Genomic DNA, 21,596 nt, shown 5'->3' with positions numbered 1-21,596 from the left:
AAAAAACTCATGAAATGAGTCATTTAATAAGCTATGTACTATATTTCAAATTTAACTTTGATCAATAAGGCTCTCCAAATACCAAGTGCCAAAAAATGAAAATTATTTAGTTTTTTAATCTTATATATTCATTTTCATTATCTCTCTCATCTACCAAGAACAAAAATATAATTAAAAAATAAGAAAATAATAATATTTAACTAAAATATATGAAGATATAGAGAGTTTGATATTTTGTTCATTTTAAAAGTAACTCTTCAAATAAAAAAGAATTTTTCTCTTCAAATTTGACTTTTATTTGAAGAATTCAATATGGATGTTCTTATCAAAATCCTGGCCTCACAATCTTCTCATTTAAAGGCAAATTACTACATATATGTTTTTTTTTTTTTTTTTTAAGAAGATAATATATATTATTTCATCTTTAACCTACATTATTTACATGAACATATCCATGACATATAAAGAATTATCCTCTTTATTTTAAGTTAAATTTAGCTAATTTATTTTATGGTATAAATTAAATTTTACATGTCTAATTGTGTATAGGTTACCATTGGAGACATATATCCTCTCCATTTCAAGTCATTTTATGATTAAGATTTTATGTTGTTACATCTAATAGTAAATATGATAATATGTTATTTGAAATTTTAAAATAATTTGATAACATATTTATCATATGATAATAAATATTATGTACTTCGTTAGATGCAACAAAATAAAACATTGGTTATGAGCTCTCTATTTCATCCTATTCTACTACATGGTAGATTAATTGTCAAGTCATTTAATTTGGACCATGTCATTTAATATGTTGTCACATACATATTATTAGATTTGTAAAATTTAAAATTTGAATTTTTGAAATACAATTCTCATGAAATGGTTACGTTAAAAATAAATTCTTAATGTGTATCTCACGTACTAAAAAACCATATATGACTTTTTTTGAGGTTGGGTTATAAAAGTTTTTCGGATCCCATTTATAGAAAACAATTATTGTCCATAAATGTCCTCTTGGTTTTGCTTGAAATAGAGGAAATCCTTAGCTAATTATGATTAGTGTGCTTGGACTCGAGGATATTAAATGCCATAATAGAGCACCGTGTCAAATTAGAACAACGAAACGGTCAAATAAATTTTTGTAAAGTTGCAAGTTGGTCCTTTTCCTTTTTTCCTTTTCTATCTGTCGAAGGCTCCTAGAGAGAGCATATAGGCTACACAGCCAACACCTATTTTTTTATGATTTGATTTTTATTAAAGGGTATCACATGATTTTTCTGCTCCGAAAGGTAAATACTATTCGGAGATTTAATCAGTCAATTTTATCTGGCTGCAGAGCTTTGAAGAACTGAATAACAATGTCACATTATCAATAAAATAAAATAAAATTATATATATATAAAGAGTGCTACGAAAAATCACCTTTTTCGAAATTCATACGGAAAAAGTCCTTTGCATAGCCATTTAGAGAAGTGCTACGAAATGACAATTGGAATAAATGGCTGGTTAGTTAAATAATGTGGTTTGGGCAAAAGTTGTGGACAATTTAGGAGGACAATCTTCTAACATTGGTCATTAGATTTGGTGCCATCTTGATTGTTGATTGGCATACAACATGCAAGTTTCGGTGATTTGGATGTTCTTCGCATGCAAGTTTAAGAATAATGTTATATACTACACTTTTATTATACTTTATTGTTAATCAGTTTGAACAACGATTGATACAAGAGTTTATTAGTAGTATTATATCACCAAAATGAATACAAATATGGTGTATAATATTTATCGTGAGATAAATGTGATTTTTTGGGGATATTACAATGGGTTGGTATTTTAAAGGTGAGAAATTTGTATCAGGGAGAAATATGCTTAAGAAAAGCACTGCCGAGCTATTCTATGATTGTTTGATGCAGTAAAGTAAAGTGAGGTGTTCTTATTATAAATTTGCTTTCTATTGTTTCGATAGTGAATTAATTATAGCTATCGAAATTAAAAATATTATTCGTTCATTTTCTTTATACAATTTTTATGCATAGATGACGATGGTTGAAATTTTCTGTCCACAATTTGGATAGAGAATGAGAGAGGGCAGGTGCAAGCTCACCTATCTGGATAGGTGGAGACATAACACGAGCATGAAATTTTAGGGAATCCCAATTTTTTTAATGCATACGTTCTTATTCATATCAATTATTTTTCTTGTTTTATGTTTTTAAAACAGAAACATTAATAAAAAAAACATAAAACGCTCAAAAACAATTTTTACATTTACATCACATCATAGTACTTCTTATTTATTTTATTTTTATAAAAAAAAAAAAAAAAAAAACCATTTAAAAGCATTAACAAATGAGACTGTGGACCACGCCTTATGAAGTGGAGGTCACTAGTTTGAATCTCTCATCTCCCTCCCTTTGTGTGGACATATAAAAATTAAAAAAAGAAAAAGAAAAGAGCATATATAAGAAAAGGAAAATATATATCTTGCACTTTGCAGCTTTACATGCTTTCACACAACTAAATCAGGGACTGCTTTTTACAGTAACATCCCAATTCAATTCTACGGGATTTGTCTAAAAGCGTACAAGATATGCAAGCATACTTAGAAAAAAGAACATAACTATAAGCAAAACATACAGACCAAGCACAACCGACAATTTTTATTCCCCCCCATAAAGTAAATGCAATCAATTGAAGCAGATCCAATGGTCTAAAACACGCCAAGAGTGGTAGGATACAGGGGAGTTGGCTTATAAGACAAACAATTGGGGATGAAAGAGGAAGTTTTTCTTTTGGAAGGATCCAGGGACTCGATGGCTGGTTGGTTTAAGTAGGCATACTTGCTTTTTGTCCACCTGCAAATGCCAATTTCTACATAAGTAGGATCTCTTAATAAACACCAACCCCGAATTGTATAAAATATAATTGGAGAGGGTAAATATTGAAAATAGAATAAAATTTAGTTATTTAAGAAGTCAAAGAATTATAAAAAAATTTTACTCCAAACTGAGTTGAAGAAAAAAATGCATATGAGAATTATATGTTCTATTAAAGAACAGGATTTTCTTCCAAACGGAATTGAAAAAATTTATTTTTAACTCAATCTATAAAAATCATGTGTTGAGCACCTGACTAATTCTAAACAAAATTTTCACATGCTAAGGGACACGTGACAGTTTTGTAAACTGAGTTGGAGAAAATTCTTACAACCTAATTTGGAAGAACGTCTATCTATTAAAAAGGCACATAAAAATCATATGTTTTACGAACAAATGTCAGTTAAATATATTGGGTTGGAGGAACTCTTTTTAAACTCTGTTTGAACTCGAGAGATTTGTGTAATGACAATGAATTTTCAGCTTGAACATATTTTTCCAATCTGGTCATCATTTTTGTTCAATTGTGCCCTTCACTCTTATTCCTATCAAAGAAACTTCATTTTTGTTCAATTATATATTCTTTGATGCCAGTTCTTGAAAGGGCATGTAATGTGCTTTTACCAAATCTAATGGTTATACGACTGAACTATTTACTAGAATTGAGAAAATAAACTAACCAGTCCTTTATTCCCACACGAATTTCATTGTTCTCTTCATCCTTCTTGCTGTCATTGGTGGCAGCCCTGGCGTTGTTCTCCTTAGCATATTCGTCCTCATCCTTCAAAGACTCTTCAAACCGCATGTAGTCTTCCTCCTAATACACCATACACCTTCAACAAGTTAAGCAACCGTAAGAAATTAAAAGGTTTTGTGTGTTGCCGCCTATTGTGATCCATAATAGCATATGTTTCCGAGCAGCTAACGAGAGAGAGTTTCTATAAGGTATATTTGTCCAAACAAGTGAGAGCCTCTCTCAATAGCTGCCCGGATTGTCAGCAATTCGGTCGATCAAAGCCAAAGAAGAAAGCCTGACAGCAACCTTTTGTTTTGGACTATAATATTACGTACTATGGATATGATCAGCTAATGAGTGTTTTATCAGATATCTGAAAATGGGTGTCACATAAGATCTTACTGAAAGATTGCGGGCCCTCATACGAGCTGCAGCCTTGATAGCAGCAAGGAGGTGATCCTCTTCATCAATGCGTTTCTGCCTCCAGAATTTGGCAATCTCTTGGTTTGTCACGCTTTCTGTAATGGTCTTCTTAACCCAGAACCTTGGAAGCGGCAGTGGCGGAGGAGGAGGCGGCGGAGTCACCTGAGTTGTTTTTGCACTACCAATTTCAGTTTCCTCCTTTATTTGCTTCATCTTGAGAAACCTATTGGCCAATTCGTAGTTGCCAATTTTCTCAGTTCTAACAGGGTCGAGATCACAAAATAATGGGACAAATAAAGTTGAAAGCCATGACAATAAACTTCCATGACCAGCCCCCAGGCCCCAGCCAGTCAGCCACAGAGCTACTAATCCAACCAACCCTTCAAATATGACTGATAGATTGGTTTTTCAAGCAAAATCCATTTCTGTATCCGCTAGTGTATATTTTATATATACTAAGGTAGACCAAGAAAATAGCAGTTAGTTGCATGTAAGGAGAAAAAGACAGAGGAATTGACTGGTAGTTGCAATCTGAAATTCGAACCGACAACAGAGCATATGAATAATCCAGAATGTCAATGGCAGCAACTCCCACCTAAATTAATAGGCAGAGAAGGTTTAAGAAATTGATGTTTGCCAAGCATAATCCAAACTTGCTTTTTCATATATTCTGAAGGGTAGGACCTTAGACCATAAGTGGGATGAAAGAGTACAACAAATTAATTTGGGAATATAAATAAGGGAAGTGTCATAAAAAACATGAAAATTTTCTTTGGTCAGTACCCCATGAAGCCTCAAAGAAAAGACAGTTTTCTTTCGTATTCGGTTTGAGAATTTTTTTCAGTTCAGTCTATTAAATTTATATATGTTCTTAAATCGTGTGATTTTCACCATGCATTTGTTAATCTATTAAAAATACATGTAAAAATCCTATGCTTTAAGGATAAAGTCAGTTTAATGAACTGAATTGAAAAAGAATTTCCTTCTACCCAATTTGAAAAATAAAAAATAAAAATTTTGTGCTAAAGAAAATATACATTTCAATGATTTCATGGCCTCCCTATCACGGTAACCCTTCTAATTAATTGTTTGAGTGCCCCCCTATTTATTTATTTTTGCCTTCTGAGCTGAGTGCCCACTACTTGAATATATGATATTAACACCCCACATACATGAACTTGTGCAATGGAGATTTTAAACGACATCGTACTCCCACCATCGATTAGAAAATAGCATTAGGAGAAAGCAGGAGTTTAGTAGCCTTTCCCATTAGATGGCTTTCTTGACAGTTTAATAGCATTCAGTCCTGCAAACACTGCAACTTGAAAGAGTATATTGCCTTAGCCGGAAAAACTATGATCGAGTATATAACCTTGTTCTTGTTGTATTGAATTGTAAACTTCAAAATAGGTCAATGACAGTAACTACCAGATGCATTTGCTGCAGTTATAGTTTTGTAAGGAAGAAAAAAAATTTTTGAAGGGGAAAAGAGCATTATAAAAGAGTCACTTAATTTTATCCTCCATCGATTAGAAAATTAAAAACTAAAAATCATCCTCCATCAAAACCAACCAAGACTTTTACTTTATAATGCACGCTCTAATCATACTTGGGTTCTTAATTCATGACAAAAATATAGGGGAGTGCTCAGGGAAGCTTTCAAGCTTTTTATTTTCGCAAATCCAAAACGGGGGAAGAAGTCCAAACTCGAAGGCTCTATTTGTTAACGTGTTTTAGAGGATAAACTTTCCCCATAAGTCATAATCATAAATCTTTTTCCTTTTCATTATTTCTTTTTCTTTTTCTTCAGAAGTAAAAGGGCTCCCACTTTCCCATGTATCTCTCCACCTTCATTCATTTCATTATGAACTTTATGCAGTTCCTGTGCAATAGCAGTTCAAATTGGTCAGGGGTAGTTTACACCATTCAAGTGATTCAACTAAGCACTGCATAGGACCATAGCAATTACTCATTGCCTAAAATTATAACTCATCATCATACTATGCCTTTTCAGAACCTTAGTAAGATTCTGATCTGCAATTGATACAGCAGAGTCCTCAAATCCCATCAGACCAATATCAATCATCGTCTGCATTCCACATCCAAAAAAGAAATCACATTGTTCTTCTCAAGGGCTACTTTTGTAATCAATATTATGCAGTATACACATAAGAAAGATTGAGTTTCAAATTGGAAAGATATCACAAGTGTGAGTAGTTAATATAGTATAGTTGGGCCGAACCCATAAGCTTTAAATTTTGAGTTGAGTGGTGTTTCAATATACTATATTATAGTCGTACTGAAAAACTTCATAAGATGTCGATCTCCCTAATAAGTGGTATCAACATTAGCATAAGGTGCAGGCATGGACGAGAGTCCTTGAAGTAACGGGTAGAAATTCATGGCACAGATATAACGAGAGCTCTTGGAGCAAGGCCAAATGTGCACAGAACGTGCAACCACACATAGTACACAAATGATCTCGAAGACGATCCATAAGATTGATTAAAAAAAAAAAAAACCTTTCATTTGATGGAGAGATTGTTGAGTATATATTACGAAGATGTCATATGTGTGAGCAGTTGATATATTATAGTTGGGCCAAAACCCATCGACTTAAGCTTTTGAGCTAAGTAGTGTTCAATATACTATATTATGATCTCATTGAAAAACTCCACATTGTGTAATCTCCCTAACAAACACTTCCCTTCTCTCTAATACAAATCATTCATATCCATTCCATTTCCCCAAGAAACAAGTAGAATACACAGATCAGCAGCTTAGTCTTCTAAGACTACATCAGTGACCATTTATCACTCTCACAATCGCCACATGGACTAACCTATTTCACAATGACCAGTTCGATATGCTAAGGGTTTTAGCCAATTAGCTATTCAACCATTCACGCTAGAGATCATCAAAAGCTAGCATTATGACAAAGAAAGTACTATCTTTGATTTTCTGACATATATGAAGAAAAAGGACTAATAATCAACCCATCTTAAAAAATAAGTAAGCATATCATAAACGAAGGGAGGGGATGTATAATGTATTAGAAGATTCTAAAATCGCATAAAACCTACACTGCAATGTACAAAAAATATGTAAAATTCATAAGTCCCATCAATTCAGAATGGCAGCCATTGATTCACAAGTACATCTATAGCAAAATAGTAATAAAAATTATCAATAACTTTAAAAGAAAAACCATTTTTATATGGACAAATATATGAACAGCTATGGTGACAGAGCAGAACATTGCAAAAGCGAAGCCTTTGCATCCCAAAGAACACAAAAAGAGATGTGACGCAAGAAAATATCCCGAAGCATTACCAAAAACAGAGAAAAACCCAATGAAGTAAACCACCCAGAAAATCCTTCAGGTTTACGATGTGATCTGAAGCGCCTTGGTCTTGAACCGATACCTCGGAGCTCTAGGAATAACTTGGCTGGGACCCATGTGGAACTGGCCGGTACTGTTCGTGAGAGGAGGACCATCGTCGTAAACGTAGCCAACAAGACGCCCACATCTGCTGCACTTGATCTTGGTCCTCTTCCTCTGGATCCCCCAGTAGTTGACGGTCTCGAAGAAGGGCCTGATCTTGTCCTCCTCCTCGAACCGGAACTTGGAGGAGTCGACCCACGAGAAGGAAAGCGTGCCCTTGTTTCCCGCCTCGAAGTAGACCTCCGGTGGGAACAGATGGGCCGTGCTGAGATTGAGGTCGGTCTGGCACTCCGTGCAGCGGTAGATAGAAGCCATAGATGAATTCAGGATTGACGTTGACGAAGTGAGAGAGAATTTCAATTTTCAAAGACGTCGTAATTGTTTGTAACGAAGCAAGAATTTTCTAAGACGCGTTGCGCTGGCATGTCATGGAAACTTCAAATGGTTGGATTCGATGTGGGTTGGATAAGCATGGATATGCTTGGGCCTTTTTGGCAACTTTTGGCCGGCAATAAGGAACAATGGGGTGATTGGGTTAGCTATTTGATTAAATTTATAATTTATAATTTTTTTATTAATTTGTAATTTTAAAATAATTAATAATTTAATATAATATTAGAGTTAAAAGTCATAAATTTAAATTTTGATTTTATCAATTTACTTCAATTTAAATTAATTACATTTTTTTTCTATCAGCTTAAATTTTTAAATAATTGATAATTTAATAATAAGATAAGATGGACATTAGCAAATTTATTGTTATTCTAGTAATTTGGACAATAAATACAAAATAATTATTATGGGATTCACTTGAGCAATTAAGCTTCATATTCTCTCAAATTTGTGGTTCAAATTGCTGAAAACTTTTCTTGCATTCTAATAAGAATATTTTGAAAGAATTTGTGCTTAATTTTTCAATTATAGGGCTAAGAAAAAAAATAAAACCTTGCTACATGTGCCCCTTCCAACTTAGTTGCGTGCGGTTCATCCATAAAGCAAGGTCATCAATTATAGTCAGTGATATCTCTAATAATCCTTAATCTGTGTTACAGGTCAAGTGGCATTAAATGCCAACTGTCCCGTGATTGGATGAGAGTGGTGCTCAAATACCATATCAGGCATCGATTTTCTATAAAACCTATTGACACATTGATGTTTAACTATTTTAGGTGAGAAAAGTAATTGAGTACTACGTTGCTCGGTGTGATTTTTTGCGGCTGTTGAAATAACAATATGAAGCCAATCTAAATTTGATCAACACTTGAAATAGCCTAGCCCATGCCCCGGGGATGAAATATAGGTGTATCACATACAGAAGTGAAAAAATTGTCAATGTTAGATCAAAATTTCAATAATTTGATTGTATTTATGGTGAATTATTTAGCAAATAGTGTTTTTGGCCATGTAATTTCACATGCCAAACACGCATTTTTAATATAAAATTAAGGAAATTATCTCATATGTTAGGTTGGGTATGTGTCTGAAAAAAAAAAAAAAAAAGTTTGAAATTGATATTTTACTAATGTACTTATGTAACTGGCTAAGGAATACGATTTAAAAACATGAAAAATACAAATTTTTAAAATACAAGTGAAATCACACATTTTGAAACTCACAAACTAAACAAACACAGCTTAGATGTGTTCATGCAAGCGATATAAACAAAAGATTAAGTAAAAGATGGACCAAACATTTCTCTAATTTTGGCTAAGATGAGTAAAAAATAAGTCTTAAGATGAGTCAAACTCCCCGTTAAAGCACCACGTGTGTCTGTGTCGGCTAGGTCGGCGGTCGCGAAGCAAATCCGGAGGGTATTGTCGTTATTAGATCAAAGATGGAGGTGTTTTCGTCTTTCAACCGAAAGAAGCGTAAGTGCGCATTCGGCGCACGATAGCGTTTAATTTGGTCAGTGCGCACAAGGCCGTCTTTCCCCTTCTATAAATATGCCCCTAGGGCTAAACGTTCATTCGTTTCGAGGCTCTGAGAGTTCTCAGAGAGTCATTGCATAGCGCAGCCGATCTCTCACCTTCTCTCAGCCAAAAAACTAACCGAAACATTACGAAAAAACCGAAAAACAAAGAAACCGAAACGATCAAAAATTTCCGAAATGAAACACGCTTGAACTTTTCGAATTCTCCCTCGCTGAGACTGTAGGGTTTTTCCTACTCCGATCGCTATGGATATTCGATTCCCGTACTCTCCAGCGGAGGTCGCCAAAGTCCGCATGGTTCAGTTCGGCATACTCAGTCCGGATGAGATCGTAATCCTCCACTTCTTTTCCTTTTTCGTGCTTATGATTGTGAGAATTTGGTTTTAGGGTTTCTTATTTAGTTTGAACGAACGATTGGTATTTTGGTGTGCAGAGGCAAATGTCCGTGGTGCAGATTGAACACAGCGAGACGATGGAGAGGGGTAAGCCGAAGATGGGCGGTCTAAGTGACTCTCGGCTTGGCACCATTGATAGGAAGATGAAGTGCGATACTTGCACAGCTAACATGGCCGAGTGCCCGGGCCACTTTGGGCACCTCGAGCTCGCCAAGCCCATGTTCCATATCGGATTTTTGAAGACTGTGCTCAGTATCATGCGCTGTGTTTGTTTCAATTGCTCTAAGATTCTGGCAGACGAGGTACTTAGAGATTGGACTCATGTTGTGTCCAGCCGTTTGCCTATAACTAGGATTTTGGGCTCCACATAGAACTATGTATTAGTTGCCTGAACCACGACCTGATAAGAATATGATTCTGAAATAGGATTAGCAAAGTATCTCATTGCTGCCAATGGATTATACCACAGTAGAGTAGCAGGGTTGTTGTTGGAGCAACAGTTAATTTTTTTGAAACAAGATGAACCCAATTGGCTTCCATGATTGCCTGATTAATCTTAAGCATTGTATAAGAATCTTCCTTTGGTTACACCTGAGTTGTCAGGTGAGATATAAGTTTTAGAAATTATAATCTTTTAATAATGTTAGCCATCTGCTCTTTCTCTTTTGAAGGATCCAAAAGGTTAGATGGCACTTTGATAAATTGATTCTTGGATAAGGTGTTTTTAGTTGCATTTCATATGGTATCTCTCATCTTATCAGTTGGCTTGCTTATGAGAGTTATGGCATTAATTCTTAGTGTCCAGATATCATTAGCTTTAGACTTTTATAGTTGCATTTCATATGGTATCTTTCATCTTATCAGTTGGCTTGCTTATGAGAGTTATGGCATTAATTCTTAGTGTCCAGAGATCATTAGCTTTTAGACTTTTTACTTGATGTCTCTTCTTCTCTTCTTGCAGGAAGACCAAAAGTTTAAGCAAGCAATGAAAATAAAGAATCCCAAAAATAGATTAAAAAAGATTTTGGATGCCTGCAAGAACAAAACTAAATGTGAAGGTGGTGATGAACTTGATGTTCATAGTCAAGATACTGAAGAACCAGTCAAAAAGAGTCGTGGTGGCTGTGGTGCTCAGCAGCCAAAGCTCACCATCGAAGGCATGAAAATGATCGCAGAGTACAAGGCACAAAGGAAGAAAAGTGATGATCAAGAACAACTTCCTGAACCAGTGGAAAGAAAACAGACACTTACTGCAGAAAAGGTAACTCATTCCACGAGCAAGATATTGTTGCCTTCATTCTAAACTAGTAGTTGCATAGTGCTAACATTCTGTTGAGTGTGTTGCAGGTTCTTAGTGTTCTGAAAAGAATAAGTGATGAAGACTGCCAACTGCTGGGCTTGAACCCTAAGTATGCCCGTCCAGACTGGATGATTCTACAAGTCCTTCCAATTCCTCCACCTCCTGTTAGACCCTCTGTGATGATGGATACCTCCTCCAGGAGCGAGGCAAGTCCCTTTTGCTGTTTTTTCCTCTCAAGTGTTCTGGACACTGGGATTTCTTTGTAAATATTAGTTTGTGCCAACTTGTTTTGTCTGTGGCTCAATTTTGACTTGATGTTTTTGTCGAGTGTAGGATGATTTGACTCATCAGTTGGCGATGATTATACGGCACAATGAGAATCTGAGGAAACAAGAGAGGAATGGGGCACCTGCTCATATCATTTCGGAGTTTGCACAGTTGTTGCAATTCCATGTAGCCACATATTTTGACAATGACTTACCTGGACAGCCAAGGGTATGGCTGCTTAAACATATAGACATGTCTACTAGACATATGATTTTATGCATCAGCTGATGTGTTTCTTTATATACAGGCTACCCAGAGATCAGGAAGACCCATTAAATCTATATGTAGTAGGCTTAAGGCAAAGGAAGGTCGGATTAGAGGTAATTTGATGGGGAAACGTGTGGATTTTTCAGCACGAACTGTTATTACTCCAGATCCGAACATTAATATAGATCAATTGGGCGTACCGTGGAGTATTGCTTTAAATCTCACATATCCAGAGACTGTTACTCCATATAACATAGAAAGGTTTGTAGTCTTTTACATATTCTTATACTAATGCTTCTATTATTCTTTGCTTCTTTTTTTTCATCTAGTTAGTAGTGAATTTTTTGCACGTTTTCCCTTCTAATGAAACAGGTTGAAGGAGCTTGTTGAATATGGGCCCCATCCTCCACCTGGTAAAACTGGTGCCAAGTATATCATAAGGAATGATGGACAAAGGCTAGATCTTCGTTACTTGAAGAAAAGTAGCGATCACCATCTGGAGCTTGGATATAAGGCATTGTCTTCTATTCTAAATGGTTTTCAATTAGGTCTCTGCTCTTTACCATCAATCTCAACTTTCATTCACATGTTTGCAGGTGGAGCGGCATCTGAATGATGGAGACTTTGTACTCTTTAATCGTCAACCTAGTCTGCATAAGATGTCTATTATGGGGCACAGAATCAAGATTATGCCATACTCAACATTCCGTCTGAATTTATCTGTTACTTCTCCATATAATGCTGATTTTGATGGCGATGAAATGAATATGCATGTTCCTCAGTCATTTGAAACTAGAGCAGAGGTGTTGGAGCTAATGATGGTGCCTAAATGCATTGTGTCCCCTCAAGCAAATCGGCCTGTTATGGGAATAGTCCAGGATACGCTTTTAGGGTGCCGTAAAATCACCAAGAGGGACACGCTTATATCGAAGGTAAATGTGATAGATAAATTAGTCTTGTTTCCTCTAGTTGGTTTGATATTTTTGCTTTCTTTTGAACGTTCTGGGAGTCTAATCTATAATTGTTTTTGCAGGATGTTTTCATGAACATCTTGATGTGGTGGGAGGATTTTGATGGGAAAATTCCTGCTCCTGCAATTTTGAAGCCAGGGCCTTATTGGACTGGAAAACAAGTGTTCAATCTTATTATACCAAAACAGATAAATCTCACACGAACTTCTGCCTGGCACTCGGAGTCAGAAACTGGATTCATAACTCCTGGGGACACCCAAGTGAGAATAGAAAGGGGGGAGCTACTTGCTGGTACTCTTTGCAAGAAGACACTTGGGACATCTTCAGGAAGTCTTATACATGTTATTTGGTAGGCATTTTAAACATAAAGCTATGCACACACATTTTTAGGCGTAGTATGTTTATTCTGATTTAAACTTGAAGAATTTCTGATTTACAGCCAGAATATGACTAGCCATCTTCTTTTTTGATTTAGACTCTCCAAAATAGCCTATTGTTTCTTTTGAAGTTGATACCCAATACGTAACTGTGGGAAAGATCACTTTTGTTAACACTATGAGTTTAATTTATTTCCATCTATTCTAATGAAACACGATTTTGCACCTGCTGTTGGAAATTGTATGTAAAAAATAAAATCGGTTAGTGTCGATGGTGAATCTTGGGGTTTTGCTCTATAATGTTTTTGAAGTTCCTTTATTATTTTTATTTTTAAATTGTTGCTCGTGTGTACAGGGAAGAGGTTGGTCCAGATGCGGCTCGCAAGTTTCTGGGTCATGTGCAGTGGCTGGTTAATTACTGGCTTTTGCAGAATGGTTTTAGCATTGGGATTGGAGATACAATTGCTGATGCAGCAACAATGGAAACAATTAATGAAACTATTTCTAAAGCGAAAAATGAAGTGAAAGATCTTATCAGAAAAGCCCAAGTAAAGGAGCTAGAACCTGAACCTGGACGAACTATGATGGAGTCATTTGAAAACAAAGTGAACCAGGTCCTGAGTGAAATTTTTTTTTCTATGCTCTTCCCTGTTTTGGCTGCTTTCTGCTGAATTCTAACTGGAATATATCTGCTGTTTTTCAGACGTTGAATAAGGCACGTGATGACGCCGGAAGTAGTGCTCAGAAGAGTTTGTCCGAAAGTAACAATCTCAAGGCTATGGTTACTGCAGGATCCAAAGGTAGTTTCATCAACATATCACAGATGACTGCTTGTGTGGGGCAGCAGAATGTTGAGGGTAAGCGAATCCCATATGGGTTCATAGACAGGACATTGCCCCATTTCACCAAAGATGATAATGGGCCAGAAAGTCGTGGATTTGTGGAGAACTCATATTTACGAGGACTGACCCCACAAGAGTTCTTTTTTCATGCCATGGGTGGTAGGGAAGGTCTTATTGATACTGCAGTGAAGACTTCTGAAACTGGGTACATCCAAAGGCGACTTGTGAAGGCTATGGAAGATATTATGGTCAAATATGATGGGACTGTACGTAATTCTTTGGGTGATGTTATCCAATTTCTATATGGGGAAGATGGTATGGATGCTGTCTGGATAGAATCACAGAGGCTGGATTCTTTGAAAATGAAAAAATCAGAATTTGATAGGGTTTTCAGTTATGAGTTTGACGATGAACATTGGAACCCTGATTACATGATGCAAGAACACATTGAAGACTTGAAAACCATCAGAGAGTTTCGCAACGTGTTTGATGCTGAAGTTCAAAAACTTGAAGCTGATAGGTACCAACTTGGAACAGAGATTACCACCACAGGTGATAATTCCTGGCCATTGCCTGTCAACCTTAAGAGGCTCATATGGAATGCGCAAAAGATCTTTAAGATTGACCCTCGAAGGCATTCTGATATGCATCCAATGGAAATTGTGGAAGCTGTTGATAAGCTCCAAGAGAGGCTGAAGGTTGTACCGGGTGACGATTTGTTGAGTGTTGAAGCACAGAAGAATGCTACCCTCTTCTTTAGCATTTTGCTTCGTAGCACTTTTGCCAGTAAGAGGGTATTGGAGGAGTACAAGCTTACTCGTGAAGCATTTGAGTGGGTTATTGGTGAAATAGAATCGCGCTTCCTACAGTCACTTGTAGCACCGGGGGAAATGATCGGTTGTGTTGCTGCTCAGTCTATTGGTGAGCCTGCTACACAGATGACTCTAAATACCTTTCACTATGCTGGTGTTAGTGCAAAGAATGTCACTCTTGGTGTTCCCAGGTTGAGGGAAATCATTAATGTAGCTAAGAGGATCAAAACGCCTTCTCTCTCTGTGTACTTGAAACCTGAAGTTTGTAAAACTAAGGAGAGGGCAAAGAATGTTCAGTGTGCTTTGGAATACACTACTCTTCGGAGTGTAACTCAAGCTACAGAGGTATGGTATGATCCGGATCCCATGAGCACAATAATTGAAGAGGATGTTGATTTTGTTAGATCCTATTATGAAATGCCAGATGAAGAGGTTGCGCCTGAAAAAATCTCTCCTTGGTTGCTTCGTATAGAGTTGAATCGAGAAATGATGGTGGACAAGAAGTTAAGCATGGCTGACATTGCTGAGAAGATCAACCTTGAATTTGATGATGATTTGACTTGTATTTTCAATGATGACAATGCTGAAAAATTGATCCTTCGTATTCGTATCATGAATGATGAAGCTCCGAAGGGGGAACTGCAGGATGAATCTGCTGAAGATGACGTTTTCTTGAAGAAGATCGAGAGTAACATGTTGACAGAAATGGCTCTTCGAGGTATCCCAGATATCAACAAGGTGTTCATCAAACAATGTAAGATAAATAGGTTTGATGAGAATGAAGGATTTAAGCCTGAACAAGAGTGGATGTTGGATACAGAAGGTGTCAATCTATTGGCTGTTATTTGCCATGAAGATGTAGATGCAAGGAGGACCACAAGCAATCACTTGATTGAAGTTATTGAAGTTCTTGGAATTGAGGCAGTTCGTCGGTCCCTGTTGGATGAGTTGCGGGTTGTCATATCTTTTGATGGATCTTATGTGAATTACCGGCATTTAGCTATTCTGTGTGATACCATGACCTATCGTGGTCATTTGATGGCCATCACCCGTCATGGCATCAATCGAAATGATACTGGGCCAATGATGAGATGCTCATTTGAAGAAACAGTGGACATTCTTCTTGATGCTGCAGTATATGCCGAAACAGATCACTTGAGGGGCGTCACTGAAAACATAATGTTAGGTCAGCTTGCACCAATTGGCACGGGAGACTGTGGCTTGTATCTCAATGATGAGATGTTGAAGAATGCTATCGAACTCCAACTACCTAGCTATATGGATGGTCTGGATTTTGGCATGACACCTTCCCGCTCTCCAGTTTCAGGAACTCCATATCATGAGGGCTTGATGTCTCCAAATTATTTGCTGAGCCCAAATCTCCGTCTGTCACCCATTACGGATGCTCAGTTTTCTCCTTATGTTGGTGGAATGGCTTTTTCTCCTACATCATCACCGGGCTACAGCCCCTCATCTCCGGGCTATAGTCCGTCATCCCCTGGGTATAGCCCCACCTCCCCTGGGTACAGCCCCACCTCCCCTGGGTACAGCCCCACCTCTCCAGGGTATAGCCCAACGTCCCCGACATATAGCCCTAGTTCTCCGGGCTATAGCCCAACCAGTCCTGCCTATTCTCCTACAAGTCCATCTTACTCGCCTACCTCTCCCAGCTACAGCCCTACCTCTCCCAGCTACAGCCCAACCTCTCCCAGCTACAGCCCAACATCTCCAACTTACAGCCCTACCTCTCCAAGTTACAGCCCCACTTCCCCAGCATACAGCCCCACTTCGCCAGCATACAGCCCCACATCACCGGCATACAGCCCCACTTCCCCATCTTACAGCCCCACATCACCTTCTTACAGTCCCACTTCTCCTTCATACAGCCCAACCTCACCCTCATACAGCCCCACATCTCCCTCGTACAGCCCTACCTCACCAGCTTATAGCCCCACATCTCCGGGGTATAGTCCAACCTCACCCAGTTATAGTCCAACATCTCCTAGCTATAATCCTCAGTCGGCGAAGTACAGCCCTTCACTGGCATACTCACCAAGTAGTCCAAGATTGTCACCGTCAAGTCCATATAGTCCTACATCTCCTAATTATAGGTAAACCATGTTGCAAAATGTCCTAATTGCTGATCATTTTGGTGGTACCAATGTGTGATTGACTATGCTAGCTGCTGATTGTAGTCATTCTTACATTTCCATATTACATTTTCAGCTGAATTGTTCCATCCCTGTCTTGGCCAGTGGTGTGGATATTTTTTTTCTTGTTTTTCCATTACTATGGTGATCTATCTTCAGGCTGTCTGATATGGTTGAACTTTTCATTTTTCTGTTGCAGTCCAACATCACCGTCATATTCACCGACATCCCCATCTTATTCTCCTTCTAGCCCAACATACAGCCCCAGTAGGTAAGTTTACTATTTTGTCAGCAGCATGTTCTTGGTCTTTGCTCTCTTTCAGCACTATTTGTAGCATGGTTTCTGTTTTTAACTTTCTGATTATGGGCCTCAGTTTTTAAATAGTTGCTTGCTTGTTTAATGGGCTATATAACTGACTGGTTTGTGAAGTTAACATCTAATAACTTGAGGCAGTTGCCTCTATGTCTAGGTGTTTTTTTAAAGGAGAAACAACCCCGAGGAGTTGTTTAGTTTTCTCATCTTCTTCTCCGAACACCTAAAAGTCGGTTTCAAGTTAGATCAGCTTGCGACTATCAGGGGTTGCACTGCATGTTTGGTCCAGATAAAATGTCTTAATTAATGTTGTGGTCTTGGTCAACTGAAAATATCCAACCACCTCCCCCCCACCACCCCTTCTTCTCTTTCTCCTTGCAAGTCCTATGCATTGTGGTTTGTGAGAGAACTGACATATACTGCTTTGATTGAGTGTTAAAAAATGTTTTGAATGATGTTTTCATTTTTTTTTTCCCATTTAGTCCGTACAATTCTGGAGTGAGCCCTGACAGTCCAAGTTCTCCACCGTACAGGTAAGCTGAGTAACAATCCTAGTTCTTGAAATAGCTCTTTCAAGCTTCTTATTGAACTAATGGGCTCCAATTTGCTGCTTGCATCACTTTTACTCCCTCTCTCTTTCTCTCTCTCTTGCAGCCAAAGTGCAGGGTACTCACCAAGCCAACCTGGGTACTCTCCATCATCTACCAGCCAGTATACTCCGCAAACGAGTGACAAAGATGATAGGAGCACTCGTTAAGTCATTATTGATAAATAGCCTGAATGTAAGCTAAGGTGAAATTCTTTTTCAAGCTGTTGTCTCAATGATGTCAAGAAATTACTGTTTATCTGTTGGGACGAAGTTCTTAGGTTTATCTTTCCACATGACTGTTCTTTAAGGATTTAGACCAGTGTTGTCTACTCTCTTCTTGCTGGAGTTAGACAGGGTTGGATTGTTCTTTACTCAGTAGATAGAGAATGGGAAGTTTGTTTTAACTCAAAAAATGCTATACCTACAACTATTTTCGAACTTTTGAAATGGATCAGTACGTGATTGGAGGTATTTATAAATTGATTTATGGACGTGATAAGAGATTATTTTTCTCCCTTTCCAGATGCACCTAATGTAGAATGGATACAAGGCTCTCTTCTCAAATGTTTAAAAACATGGGACTGCTGACGTGGAAACGACCGCGAAAGGGTGCAGAGATGTGCAAATTAATAACTTGGCCGTATATGTCAGCCTGTTTTGTAGTAGTACCTCTTGATGTATCATCCACTGTATGCTGTTTTGTTGGGGTAATGTTTGTGGACTTAATGAAGTAGGTTGCGAATTGGGCCGCCCACTTTTATAGTGCAATTGGTTCATTAGATGGGTAGAAAGAATGCCCATTTGATCAGTTTTTCAATGTTCAACAGCAAATATATAAGCTGAATTTTCTCAAGCAGGTAATCATGGAATGTCTTGTGGACATGTCAGTGTTTACAATTCTGGAATGTATTAGGCTACATCTCTATATACTCTTTTGATTATTCATGAAAATACTATCTTCCCCATTAAAGAAACGAAAGATTTATCCTTAAAATTTTCCATTTACTTATCTTTCTTCTAACTAACAAAAAGTTTCAAATGCACCAATGGAAAATTATTCAATCTATAGCATCTTTGATGAATATTCATGTTTGATCTGGTCTCCTAGCATTTTGCTGTCTGAACCCTCGACAAAAGACAAAGACAACGGAAGGAAAAATAAAAAAGAATAGAAATGCAAGAACCTTTAACACGCGCTACCATCAACAGGCTACGACCTGCAAAATCAATTCCACCGCTTTTATAGGCGCTATTGCCGTGTGTGCTGAGGCACATTTAAATTTTGGCCGGCCGTCTGTTGCGTCACCAATGTCACTTTCACCAATTTCAACTCTTTATCTATGTCTCACCGCACGCATCCACTGACGACCTTGTCAAAATCTCCTGCCGTCGGCTCCTAAAGCTTCACTTTGGTCTCTTTTTATATATATAATGGTAGTGCACTAGAAGATTCAAAGAGAGAAGAGTGTGAGATTTTCAAGAACAACTCGATCCATTGGGAGACTTTTATCTCAATGGAGAAACCATCGAAGCTGAGAAGCAAGTTGATGAGGTTTCTAATACCACATGCCGCATCAGCAGTAACATTCCAAAGCCCACCTCTTAGTCCTGGAAAAGCGGTTGCCACGCCGAGAGGATCCTCCAGTCCATCCATATCAATAATCCCACCGGAGGTTCAAAGAAAGCCGAAGACTGCAAGCTTCGACGCACGAGAGCCCACATCGCCGAAAGTCTCGTGCATGGGCCATGTCAAGAACACGAAGAAGATCAAAAGAAAGCCTAAGCGGGTTTCAGTTTCACTCCCACCACCTACGCAAGCAACGATGCGAGTTTCTTGTCCCAAATAGGTCAAGGAAAAGAAGGCGCAAGAGATTGTTAAGATTGGTTTTAAGTGACCAAAATAAGGTGGCCGGATGGCTAATGTTTTTTTCTACCATGAGAAGCAAACAGTTCCGGATCAAGCGCCTTCTTTGGGTCAGATAAAGCGGTTTTCAAGTGCACGTGCCGGGGCCTTGTCGAACTTTGATTGGAGGACTTCTGATGCAGTGGTGGTGCTCGATTCCCTGAATGAGAACTGCTCTTCAGCCTGATTTATCATGTTCATTTTATACCGTTGACTTTATGTACTTTAAGTGATAAGAAAAAAAGAAAGAAAGAAAAAAAAAAAAATCACTTAAAACATGTTATGTCAATCAGTGTGAAATATGCATGATAAATGAGTGTGAAAAATAATGTTATTCTAGAAAAAAAGATAGGAAAGATAGAAGGTGATTGTACAAGATTTTCACCTTGCAAGTGTGTGATGGTAGCTTTGGAGCCGGAAATTCATTACTGTAAATCCCTTACAAATTGACGTGAAAGTATTAAGTAACGCTTGCTATATTAATACTAAATAATTAAATTTAGTTGTGATTGGTGAGGCTCTGTCACATAAATTTGTAGTCCTACATTGTATACTTATTATGTCAATTACTAAACAGTTGAAACCACCACATCATCTTATAATAGTTTAAGAACCTCTAGTGTTTTCCTAATACAAAACTTTGGTTTGCTTTTTATTTCTTTTGTTTTGTCTATTTCTTTTTCGTTATAAGAGGGATTTCTCTTATAAAATAAAAGAAACTTGCTAAATATTACATTTTGTCTTAATGGGTTGATGTGCATTATCATATTAGCCTAATGAAATGGAGCAAGACGGGAGTATGATTTGTACTTATGTAGCATTGCTGAAAATACAATAAACGAGGGAATAAAATATGATATATCTATGAATTGAATGAACATTACCAAGCACAAATGGTGTAATCATAACCAAAAAGAAATCAATATGCATCTTGCCCCACCAAGTGAGTGGATCATCCACTCGTTGGTTCGGGGAATTTATGAAAATTCAGTCGGACCAAACAGATTTGCTAAAATTTATTATGGAATATAAAATGGATAGACTATAAAAACACTAAGTAAATTTGAAGTCCAATCATTAGAAAAGGGTCCGAGACTTTTTAAATTCACTTCTCTTAAGTCTTAACCACTATAATTAGACAAGAAAGCTAATATCAAAGGTACAATTATGACGATATTGACGTATGAGCTACTGTTAAAAATTGAGTAACGTGTTCTCCACAAATTTGGTATATAGGATCTAAAAGAATGATTGTTCTCATTAATGATCACAAAATCTTATAACATTTTAAATATTTTTCATAATTTCTCACATGCTTAAGCATTAGAGTATTTCTTGTTGGTACCTCCGGCATTCACCTTTGCCCGTTTCCTATCTATGCAATCTTTTGTACTAACAACAAATGACTCAAAAAAAAAAAAAAAAAAAAAAAAAACAGCCTTCAAAACATATATTTTTATTTATTAAACTGTTTTTTTTTTTTTTTTTAACATGTTCATACAAGAGGAGGTGAAAAATTTGAATTAGTGACTTCTGCTTTATAAGGCATGATCCCTAACTAATTGAACTACCTCTTGAAAATGTTTATAAAACTGTATATTTTTTTCAAGTACAAAAACCACATTTCAAAAATGATTATCAAACATGTCTATCACATTTTCTAAATGTTAACCTCAAAAAAGAAAAATAAAAAAGCACCTATCACATTTATTAACGCCAAAAAATATTTTTTCAAGTAAAAAAAACCACTTTTCAAAAATGATTATGAAACATGTCGGGTTTGTAGTATCTTATCATCCCCTCTTTTCGCCCCTTTTCCATCTATTTCTTGTTGAAAATCTCCCGAAAAGAAAAACGGAAGGGGAAAAGGAAAAGTAGCCCCACTAGGCCCACTTTATTGGTCACACATGGCAGTTAGCCCATTTACCTTTGCAGGTAAAGTCGTAGGGATTTAGCAAAAGACAATACAACATCCCTGGGCTCCTGTTTATGCC

At 37.2% G+C, this 21,596-nt stretch overlaps 4 protein-coding genes across 4 annotated transcripts; 2 read left to right on the top strand and 2 right to left on the bottom strand.

Annotated features, from left to right (window-relative positions):
* Positions 1–2,466: 2,466 nt before the first annotated feature.
* Positions 2,467–6,127, bottom strand: LOC132173059 (uncharacterized). The gene is made up of 4 exons (XM_059584625.1): positions 6,043–6,127; positions 4,021–4,433; positions 3,563–3,699; positions 2,467–2,861 (listed from the first exon to the last, which is right to left on the bottom strand). The coding sequence occupies exons 1-4, from the start codon at positions 6,125–6,127 to the stop codon at positions 2,717–2,719; spliced, it is 780 nt and encodes a 259-aa protein (XP_059440608.1). The 3' UTR covers positions 2,467–2,716.
* A 1,006-nt stretch (positions 6,128–7,133) lies between these two features.
* LOC132172068 (uncharacterized) lies at positions 7,134–7,915 on the bottom strand. Its single transcript, XM_059583501.1, has one exon. The coding sequence runs from the start codon at positions 7,799–7,801 to the stop codon at positions 7,427–7,429; it is 375 nt and encodes a 124-aa protein (XP_059439484.1). The 5' UTR covers positions 7,802–7,915; the 3' UTR covers positions 7,134–7,426.
* Positions 7,916–9,473: 1,558 nt separating this feature from the next.
* On the top strand, positions 9,474–18,631 carry LOC132172426 (DNA-directed RNA polymerase II subunit RPB1). The gene is made up of 15 exons (XM_059583924.1): positions 9,474–9,746; positions 9,850–10,113; positions 10,773–11,072; positions 11,159–11,317; positions 11,445–11,606; positions 11,686–11,906; positions 12,018–12,159; positions 12,242–12,577; positions 12,679–12,965; positions 13,349–13,607; positions 13,697–16,758; positions 16,997–17,068; positions 17,593–17,643; positions 17,765–17,902; positions 18,223–18,631. Exons 1-14 carry the CDS (start codon positions 9,663–9,665, stop codon positions 17,865–17,867), a joined length of 5,502 nt encoding a protein of 1,833 aa, XP_059439907.1. The 5' UTR covers positions 9,474–9,662; the 3' UTR covers positions 17,868–17,902; positions 18,223–18,631.
* Positions 18,632–19,213: 582 nt separating this feature from the next.
* LOC132173052 (uncharacterized) lies at positions 19,214–19,789 on the top strand. The gene is made up of 2 exons (XM_059584615.1): positions 19,214–19,538; positions 19,605–19,789. The coding sequence occupies exons 1-2, from the start codon at positions 19,214–19,216 to the stop codon at positions 19,787–19,789; spliced, it is 510 nt and encodes a 169-aa protein (XP_059440598.1).
* Positions 19,790–21,596: the final 1,807 nt, after the last annotated feature.

This window comes from Corylus avellana, chromosome ca2, assembly GCF_901000735.1.
Source record: "Corylus avellana chromosome ca2, CavTom2PMs-1.0".
NCBI classification, from domain to species: domain Eukaryota; kingdom Viridiplantae; phylum Streptophyta; class Magnoliopsida; order Fagales; family Betulaceae; genus Corylus; species Corylus avellana.
This window is presented reverse-complemented; position numbering and strand designations above follow the sequence as displayed.